Source organism: Etheostoma spectabile, chromosome 18 (assembly GCF_008692095.1).
Source record: "Etheostoma spectabile isolate EspeVRDwgs_2016 chromosome 18, UIUC_Espe_1.0, whole genome shotgun sequence".
Lineage (NCBI taxonomy): Eukaryota > Metazoa > Chordata > Actinopteri > Perciformes > Percidae > Etheostoma > Etheostoma spectabile.
In genome coordinates this window covers 24,414,051-24,424,561 of record NC_045750.1, presented here as the reverse complement: position 1 = coordinate 24,424,561, position 10,511 = coordinate 24,414,051, and the positions used below count along the sequence as shown (strand labels likewise).

The following is a 10,511-nucleotide window of genomic DNA, read 5'->3' as shown; positions in this document are numbered from 1 at the left end:
TTTTCTCTTCGTGGGGTCTGACACTTTGAATTTGAATTTTAGCAGCATGGGTGCCACTCTCCCTCATTTCCATGCCGATGTATGCGTGTGTGGGCGGTAGAGCGAGGAGCGGGAATGACGGTATTGGGAGAGATAGGGAGTTGTTTAGAATTAGAGATGAAGAGTTAATGCTTTTTTTTTTCAGAAATAAGATGAATTAAAGTAGAGAAAAACCCATGGAGTATTACCATAGCAATTTTTCCTAAATGCATCCATCCACACACACACATACTCTGGGAATATCCTGCTCCGTGTACAGTACAGTTGAATCCCTGGTTATTTCTTTAATCAGAGGTCAGGCACAGTGACTTCACATTGTCTTAATCTCATCAACAAGCTTTACAGTCCTATCAACCTTTGGACTCAGTGCACCGACAGGATTATAACGCAGTGCAATCATCCTGTGGATCTTACTGCTGAAGTGTATCCTTCTGTCTCTTTGTATGTATGTATCTATGTGTGTGTATGTGTAGGTTTTTTGGATGGATATTTATGCTTGTGGTAGCATTCCTTACCTTTTTGCAGAGAACAGATGCTGTCTCTTTGAGGTAGTTTTACTGCCATTTTAAAGATGTTTGGCAATTGACGAAAGGCTACAGCAGATGTGCGTGGCTAAGAATTGCAGATGGTACAGTAGGATGCTTGTTTTCTTTTCCTTAAGTTCCCACCGGTAGAGAAAAGTTAACTTTGTGTGTGTGTGTGTGTGTGTGTGTGAGAGAGAGAGATTTAGTGTGCGAGTTTTGATGTGGGTATGGTTTAGCGTGCACTGAGTTCAAGTGTCTGTCCATCACACCTTGAACTCTCAATTTTCTTCACGCCCTTATTCCTATTTGGGGTTGTTGATAACTATCCCAGCATGCATTGCATGAGAGGCAGGGCAACACCTGGGACAGGTCATGATTGTATTGCCTAGTTATAAAAAAAAAATTCGTCCTCCCACCTGAGCCTCTTGACACTGAGACACAACATGCAAACTCCACACCAGAGAAGACCTAAAACCATATTCTGGCCGTCCACCTGCTTTACCAAATGGGGGCAAGACTTCTAAATGCACCCACAGACATGTTAGCACTTATTTCTGCTGTGCCGCTGAGGGCACCACCTGGCTGGAACTGGCCCATATACAGCTTTAATTTAGCTCCGAGGGTCAGAGCGGTCAGCTGTGGACCAATTTCATATGAACTGCAGACGCACACATATGAGTTCAAGAGCTAAAACCGTCTTTAAGTAATTTGTACAACAAAAGTGCAGCCCCTCCTCAGGCCGTGCTAATGGAAAAGCTGTTTGTCTAAAAAGGATTCTCTGTCGAATGTGTTTTTAAAAAAGTGTGATTACTGGCATTAATGACACGATGTCATAAAACCAAGGTAGGTGAGATTGCAGCAGACCTGGAGGAAGGTAGCTTTTAATAGAAAAGCAGAGCCTGAAGCTTAAGTCAATTCCATTTGAGTGTGACATGACTCGGTAACTACTGGGGCAATTCTCCCACTATGGGGGCACTTTAATTGCAAGAAGCAACCTCCTCCCGCGCTTGTGATTCTTCTCTTTAGAAGATCTCAGGATGCCAAGTAGCTCGCTATGGCTTTACCTTCTTGCTGCATTTGAGCAGCGGCGCTGGGAGCTGGCAGCGCCGCTGTTTATGTGGGTAATGAGCTGTTTGTTTGACGAACTGTTGGGTAAGCTGTGTACATTCATCGAGGAGGGAAATAGACAGTCCCATCTGCAGGATGGGGTTTCGCTCTGAGCGCACCCGCAGAAAAGAAATATCACTGCGAGATGTTCCTGACTGCAGTGGAACGGCACACCCTCTCTCTCCCGTCCTCTTGTTCTGTCGTCAGTTTACTTTAGTTTGCTCATCTTGTCGCGCTCTTCTTCCTCCTTTCATCCTCCTCGGCCCTGTCTTCTTCTCTCACGTCCCACCCCTCCTCCTCACGCCATTCTCTCCTCCCTTCCCCGCTGTCTAATTTCCTTCCTTTCTGGTCACGTGCGCCCAGGACATTGGCAGAAAACAAAAGGGACACATGCCAGAATAAAAAGGCCTCAGGTGGAAGAGGGAGATGCTGACGCAGAGTGTCGGCTTATTATTTGTTCTCCCCTGAATGATGTAAGTCTGTTGTTTTGTCGCTCTCTCCCACGCGGCTCAGTCACGTCGCTCCGAGCCAAAGGGTCAACGGGGTCACTCTCCACCCAGCTCACTCCGTCCGAGCTTGTTTACAGCTTTTACTGTCAACATAGATGAGTCTCTCTCGCGGGTATAGACGGCCACACTAAGCACACATACGCATACACTGAAAGAAAAGAAGAAGAAAAAACATCCAGCAGCCAGAGCTATAGACACAGTTGCCATGGCAACAGTCTGTCGTACCTCTGTGGCTGAACACCTATACAGTATATGTACATGTGAGTGTACTGTATGCACACCCAGCAACTGAACAAACATGCACACAGAAACAAATATATGTGTGGCCGGATTTTTAATCCTATTAAGTCAACTCTAAAACTTTAAATATCTCAATAAAAGCCCAATCATCACGCTCAAAAGACACCTTAAAGCTTTAGTGTGTAACTTTTTGATATTGATGAACGGCCATTACCAAATGAGTTGCTGCAAAGATGATTAAGACTCAGCTCCACGCAGCTCTCGCTGTATTTCTCAGTATCGATATGATCAGAAGATGGCGTCTGGCGGCTTTCCCGCTCAGAAGCTTGAGTGAACTACTTCTTCTGAAAGGTCCATGATTTTTTTAATCCTCTGTGTTCTCATTGGCTAATAGGAGGGCTGGGGGAGGCGAACACAGAAAGCTGTATCATGTGGACGCGCCGACAGTGTTGTCACGGTGGTGGAGACAGAAATTACGCACCATCGCTTTAAAGGGAAAGATGCCAGTTATAAGCTGTACTTGTGTAGATTCAATCTTTTTTCTTCTTCTTCTTTTGGATCCAAAAAAACTTGTAGCGTCTTTGGATCCTCTCTTGGCTTGAATGGGTTGTGATTAGCCAGAACTGGGTCTTAATTTAGCAGCAGAAGAACATTAGCTGCCTGTAAGATTTAATTTGGAGGCTGAAAAATCAGAAGCAGAAGGTGGAAGCGGTACGATACCCCCCGCTGCCTCGTTTCAGCTCTCGCAGTGCAATCAAATGCGCATATGAAAGTGAAACGGGCAGCGAATCCCACTGAAAAGTGTGCTAAGAATGTTATTTGTGGCTTCTCGTTCAATGATGAATAACTTTTAATGACTGAATTAGAAATCTCTAGAGTTTGGAAATGTACAAGAGTGAATCATCTATCATGGTGCATACATAAAATAACTGTCTGTTCTTGTCTTTTTTCATGTCTTTTCATCCTTGCCCGGCCATTTTGTCCTGCACAAACATAAAAAAATGAGCGTGTTAAGCTGAAGCTTTGAGGTCTGGACACTAACTGAAACGTTGCTCTCGGGGCTCCCAGGTTTCCTCACTAACAGTACAGGCCTTTGTCAGACATGATTGTTGGTTTTCTTTATCTTCTTTTGCGATTTAATGTTCGCTGACTGTGTTTTAATAATGTGCTATTTGTTCAGTGTTGTTCATATAAAACCCCTTTGATCATCCGTGGCCGTTTCACTCACTCTAAATTAATTGAAACATCTGCAAACCGTTTTTTTTATTGTGTGCGAGTTGTTTGTTGCCTCCGTTATGGTTATCTAAGCATCACTCACTTACTGCCTCTGATTGTTCTCTTTTTCTTCTCCCCCTCTCTTTCTCTCTCTCTCAGACTTTGTCAGATCTGTTGGCGGTGGTGCGTCTTCCCTTCATCCACCCGTCCTACCTGCTGAACGTGGTGGACAACGAGGAGCTGATCAAATCGTCGGAAGCGTGTCGCGATCTGGTCAACGAGGCCAAGCGCTATCACATGCTTCCCCACGCACGGCAAGAGATGCAGACGCCCAGGACCCGGCCGCGGCTCTCTGCGGGTAAACACAAACACATACACATAAGTAGAGATGTGCATGCTGATGTGCATCATCTTTGGCCCGGATGACCTGAGAACAGGGTGGCAGTGACATGATATGCCTCCACCAGCGTAATTGACCCAGAAGACATCGCCAGTATCTTTGCATCCACTCGCACAATTTACTGCTCCGAGGTGTCAGGTCAGATCAGGTCTCCACAGGAAGACCCTGCTTTGCCTCTCCATTGTATTGATTTTTTTTTACCTCCAACTGGAAAGCAATGATTTAGAGCTCCGTAAGGTTTTTCCACAACTACTGCAAATACTTAAAAGTACACGTGGGCAACAGGTCATATTTCCAGATGTCAGCACAGGTTGTTCTTTCCACAATCAATCAAATGACCACAGGATCCAAGTCTGATTGAGGGTACTGTGAAAAGTTGAAACCATGAAGGCTTCCCAGGGCTTTGCAGGATACTGACCTCTGGCACTTTTACAGCAAACCCAGCACATAAACATCAACCAGCAGCAAGTTTTAACACCGGCTAGGCTCAGTCAGACCTGTCCTCCATTCCTAAACAACCAGCCTGCAAGTCACTGTCCGACCGGCTGCCATTAAGGACAGGGTTTGTTTCCATCCTTAAATTCAAAGAATCATTCATGGATATTCTGCCAGGACCCCACTCTTTCCCCCTGTAAAGAGCTGCCTAATTATAGTGTCTGCATGGTATTATGAGCTCCGCACCAGCACACCTTACCATTCCGCGCAAGTTATTTTCTGCTTGGTAGAATAAAGATAATTGCCTAAACAAATGGCACTTTATGTAGAGGTCGGTTTACTAGCCAACACTGTTGTCCAGCCAGTGGGTTTATTTGCCAGAAAACAAAAATTGGGGGACTTGCATTAGGTAAATATTTTTGCATCTTTAGTTACCTCTAATGCAGTCACGGGAGGCTTTTTAAAACAATCATTTGCCCCTTGAGAAAAAAGACATTTGTGGCATTATATGTGCTCAGCGTCGCGCCATAACTCTTTCTCGATCCTGGAGTTTCCCCTTGTTCTCTGCAGTTTCTTGAAGCATTTTCTGTCTAGGCCCATTTTACAGTGTTTGGTATGTGCATATCTTATGCATCCTACAGCCCTATTATTCAGGCTGAAGTGTGTATTGATTCACGGCAGCTCGTGGCTCTGTACAACAGAATTATATAAATGCATAAATGCTGCCGGGATGAATACATTCATAATGCATTGTACCCCGATGGCTGGGTGAATGAGAAAGATTTGTAAGTTTTCCCGATTAAGTTTTGAACTTCTCTGAAGCTGCAGTTGTTATTGTGACTGACTATCTAGGCAGAGTGTTTTATCTTTCTGTGTGTGTGTGTGTGTGTGTGTGTGTGTGTGTGTGTGTGTGTGTGTGTGGTGTGTGAGAAACTGTATTTTATGACATATTGTACTATGTACAGAAATACATATGTGTCTGAACTTTTGTGTTGAAATATTATTTATTTTTTACTGTATGCCTAAGCGTGTGTGTGGTGATTGTGTGTGTGTGTGTGTGTGTGTGTGTGTGTGCATGCATGTGTTGCTCAGCCATCTGCTGCACGGGGCAGGGTGGGCTCTGCACACCAGGGTGCTGGGATTGCAGGGTGGACGGGGAGACGAGCTTGTGAGCTTGTGACGGCAAGGAAGATGAAATAAAGACTGGAAGGAGAGTTTGAGGTTGTTGGGCAGAGCGGTTGGCTCACAGAGGACAAGAAAGAGAAGTGTCTTGAGAGAACAGGACAAGAGGTCGGGATGTGGTCAGAGAGGGAGGGAGAGAAGGAACCAGGGGGATCAGAAATGAAATTTGAAGGGCAGACACTTGATTGAGTTTATTGTGTGTGTGTGTGTTGTGTGTGTGTGTGTGTGTGTGTGTGTGTGTGTGTGTGTGTGTGTATAATTTGAGCTAGCAGATGGGGCACCACCTGAACTCGGTTGATAAGTCTGTCAAGCAGAAAAAGAAAGGAAAACTGCCAACCGTGAAGCACTTCTTGCTGAGCGCAGTCAATCTGTGAACTTGGGGAGTCGTGTGCATATGTGGGTGTATTATAGTGTTTGTGTGTGTGTGTGTGTGGACACATGTCTGAGTGCCTCTTTTTACTAGTGATATATTTGAGTTGAATCCCAATTTTAGCCCGCCTAGACATTTAATTTGCTCTTGTGAGACGAATTTTTAATTAACATCCTTTCACAGCGAGACTTTAATCTGTGAAACCAATGATAGGTTATACTCACAGTGCAGGTGTTCTCCTACCATTCATTAGTAAAGGCCAACCCATAATGCATTGCTGAGGCCAATAATAATATTTGAGAGAGAAAAAATGGATAATGAACTTTAATTATTGACCTATAACAAAAGTAAGCTTCTTGTAGGGATGTAAGGAATGAAACACAAAGTAGCTTTTGAGGTGCTTGGCAGCAGATTTTGTTACCTTCAGACAGAGCCAGGATCGCTGATTCCCCCCTCCGTTTCCAGTCTTAACCATTTACAGGCAAAAACCTATATTTTAAAGGGGCTGCAGTTGAAACACAGCCAAAAAACTGCTCCTCACAGATCTCGCACACCATTTCCCAATATGTGAAATAGCTACGTTTTTACACAACCTGCACACGGGGCTGGATCGGCTATCAAAACAAAGAAGAGAGTAGATTGGATAGTAACACTCATGGCGGGATCATTTCTTCATCACGTTTGTGGCCCTTCAAATAAAGTGCTGACCTGGTCCGTCTTTAACATTGGTAAATAAGATATGATTAAAGGTGGCATAAAGTTAAATTTATTAATAATTAAAGGAGTGGGTTCATTTACTACTTCATTCTCTCCTCAGGTTGCCAATACTCAACTATATCTTATCATATGAAATATTTGTTAGCAGCTATATTAATGTTCTGAATGGAGTACAGCCTCTATAATGGACAGATATGAGAGCTGTATTAATGTCATCGAACTCTTCCCCAGAAAGCAAACATATTTCCCTGAATGTGGAACTGTCCCTTTAAATGAGAAAGCCTCAAGGGGGACCGAGGAGTTGGGTCCCAGACTGTGTGGGACCTTTGAAAAGGAAACTTGTCAGAGGACAGACTTTATACAGTAATAGTGACTGTTTTCTAAAATGTTTTGTTGGTATTTTTGCACTGTACCCATCATCCAACATATACTGTACAACGATACCAACATATGTGTGATAAGCTGAGATGGGCAGCACAACAAACCGTTTACACACATTCACATCAGCACCTTGGCTGCCGTGTTGGCTAACTTACACATCCACTAAACAAAGGGAAGTTAGCATTAATTTGAGTTGTGTTTCTGTCCGACTGACTAATGTGTGATTCACTCTCCTTTCAGCGAGCGGTAAGAGTGAATGTAGAACAGTACAGTTACGTAAACCCATAGCAGTTAACTGCAGAGTCGAGTGAGTTCTTCACCCCAAGTGACAGCTTTCACATTACATGTAGTCATTGTTTTCATGAATAACATAGAGATATCAATCAACGCAGCTTTTACTGTTTTAAGATGATGGTAGAAAAAAACCTGGGGAAATGGTATTAAGCCCATGTACTGTATCATGTCAAGGATAAGAAAACCATTAATATGGATTTTAATGGCCTATGAAGATACACTCTGCATTACGTTCATTAGATGGAATAGCATGAACTTTTTTAAATTTAACAAAAAAAACACATCTTAATGAGTACTTGCCCCATTAGCTGCAAAGCTCTAAAAAAGCGGATTTCTATGGCAGCTGTATAGAAGCAGCCAGATGGTTTTCACACTTTTTAATTTTCTTTTTTTCCTAGTTTTTTTTTTCTTCTTTTAAAGAATCCTGCTGTGCTGCATTGTTTCAATAATTTTCTCTACTTATGAAGCCAGTTGTTATTGATGGTTGATTGTGATATCAGTCACTCTCGACAGGTCCTGGCCCATCACCACATTGTTTCACTCTGCGGGCTCCTGTACAGCGTTAATGAAACCGGTTTGAAACCAAAATACATGTAGAACAATGCTGGAAACGCATTTGCCATTTGCACAACACTTTTTGTTTCTCACACAATTACGACAAGGCAAGAGTCATAAAATCTGAATTACCACCATGACATGAAGTCTATTTTTGAGTTGCCTCGCTGACTGAAAATGAGAGTCCTCGGCCTCACTCTGCACCTATTTTGCATTCTAAAGAATTTTAATTAAGTGCATGCTCTGCCCATTACTTTTATTAGAAGCCAATTTAGGAGCCAGAAAGATATTGAGCACAGAAATTGGCTGTCTAAAATTAATTTGAAACCAAACAAGAAGCTCCGTATGCATCGGTTTTTGTGTGAATGTGTGTAAACAGATGGCGTTATTGTATTTTTTTTTTTTCTTTAACATAGCGTGTGCGCTAATTTCAGGGATAATGTCTTTCTTACAAAATGTAATTTTCCTGCTGCAGAAGTAAACTTTTCAGGAAGGCAGCCAGCACGTAGCTGATGTGTTTTATCATCAGCCTCCTGTCTTCATTTGGCCATAAAAACAGAGTCTCGGGTAAAGTGAAAACTATGAGTGTCTCATAATGAATCCGCGGTGTTTTGCGTACTGTATGCGTATCCATTAGCAGGTAATTGGTTAATTAGAGTGTGGCTGTGCATCTGATTATCTATCATAAGACGTTGCAGGGGATCGGGAGATTACACAGCTCACAGTTTACTCACAAGCCTTGTTTTTGTCTTAAGATGCACTCTGATTTGTTATGTTTGCTATGAAAGAGCAAGGAAAGTTTTCTTCGCTGTGTGTGTGTGTGTGTGTGTGTGTGTGTGTGTGTGTGTGTGTGTGTGTGTGTGTGTGTGTGTGTGTGTGTGTGTGTGCGTGCGTGTGTGTGTATGCATGGGTATGTGCGCGCGCCCTCGACAAACCCATCGTGTTCCCATTTCCTTCTCTCCACATGTGTCGCTGTGCTCGGCTCGGAGGAGGATGGAGAGCGCCAGGACAAACTGTTAACTCAACCCAGCCAAGTGGAATAGCACTCAGACAAATGAGCTGTAATGACTGGGAGACACAGGGGTCTAGCTCAGCTCAAACCGTTTGTGTCTTACACACACACACACACACTGTTATATCTTTAAAATACATACGCTGTAGGAGGGAATCTTTAAACAGTAGCTATATTCTTTCTCAGCCTGTCTTTCTCTGTGCCCACTTCATCGTCTGTAATCAAGCGTTCATGTATCTGAAGGCTGAAAAGTCAAGAATTACAGTATCGCGCAGCAGTAAGAGCAACGGAGATAAGCGTTTAAGTATGCAGAAGGTTCACTCCGGGCTTTCTGTACACGCGTTTTAGCCACGTGCTCATTCCTTTTACCAGATTACTTAGTTTGAAGCTCCCTAGAACAACTTTTTTCAAAACTTAGATCAGATCCGTGGCACGTGTTGCAGCTGGATGTAAGTTGGATATGGTGATATTAAACATTATAGGTCATTTTGCATACCTGCCGCATAAGGGAAGCCAAATAAAACACCCTGTGCTGGTTGTGTGGTGGTTCTGAAAATGGCTGGTCTTCATTAGGTTCAGTCTGCACAATAGCTTGGCTTGCATCCACAGTTTGGAGAAAATAAAACCAAGCTGTTCTGTGAGGTCCGAAGCCCGTGGGCGTGACACACTCATTCACACCCCCGCCAGCCAGCAGCTCCTTGGACAGTGGCAGTAGCGCAGCACCGCCGCAAAGAAAGCAGAGCGAGATTCACACCTTGTATGGCAAGCATAAAAGATCATCAGATGGGTTTCCTCTGAAGTCCGCCACCTACTGCTTCTGGCTTAGGACTGATTACCACTCTGTCTTGCTGATTGGCTCAACGTTTCCTCAAATGTTCCTCGTCACCACTGACAGTAGCTCTTTTTCATGGAAATAATTTAATTTATTTGTCATCTTTCTCTCTGGCTGCACAGCCTCAAAGCTCACCATTGAGCACGGCCACCGCGACGGGGAAGCTGTCAGCAGTTTGGAAAGACAATTATACGCTTTGCAGGTTTTTCTTATGTCAGGACTCTGTTGATTATTGTCCTGCTCTGCGTAATTATTCAGCCTGGTTTGTCTTTTAGAGCCAATGCAGCGTGAGATTACTCTGTTTCACCTCTCCAACTGGAAAAGCAGGGTGCAGGAGAATGTGCCAGAAATGTCTTAATCGCTCTATCTGAAGCGTGCCCTTCAGCAGATCCTCTTCCGATTTTATTTCTGGAGTCTGAGATGGTATTTGAGAGAGGGCGAAAGTTGGCTATTTACCAGAGAATTTGCAGTGTGAGTTTTTGATATTTCTTCGGCTTATCGGGGAAATCTTGAGCAAACCTCTATCTCGGTCTTATAAATGTAACGTGGAGGCTGTAAATCCAGATTACAAAAAAACCTCTGGTCTGAATGTCTGCAGGGGCTGCCGGCAAAATGAAGGTTCCGTCCGCTTGACCTTCTTGGTCGTAGCGACTTCTGTCAGCCTGAGCTCCCGAGGAGGAAGGAAAGGGTGAGGGAGAG

The 10,511-nt window shown here is 43.7% G+C and overlaps 1 protein-coding gene across 5 annotated transcripts in view; it reads left to right on the top strand.

Annotated features, from left to right (window-relative positions):
- klhl29 (kelch like family member 29) overlaps positions 1-10,511 on the top strand; it is a 225,089-nt gene that overhangs the window by 163,097 nt on the left and 51,481 nt on the right. For all 5 annotated transcript variants that reach the window (XM_032543533.1, XM_032543535.1, XM_032543537.1 and 2 more), the window contains one exon: positions 3,794-3,992. In XM_032543533.1, the coding sequence (XP_032399424.1) occupies positions 3,794-3,992 (199 nt within the window). The remainder of the gene's footprint in view (positions 1-3,793; positions 3,993-10,511) is intronic.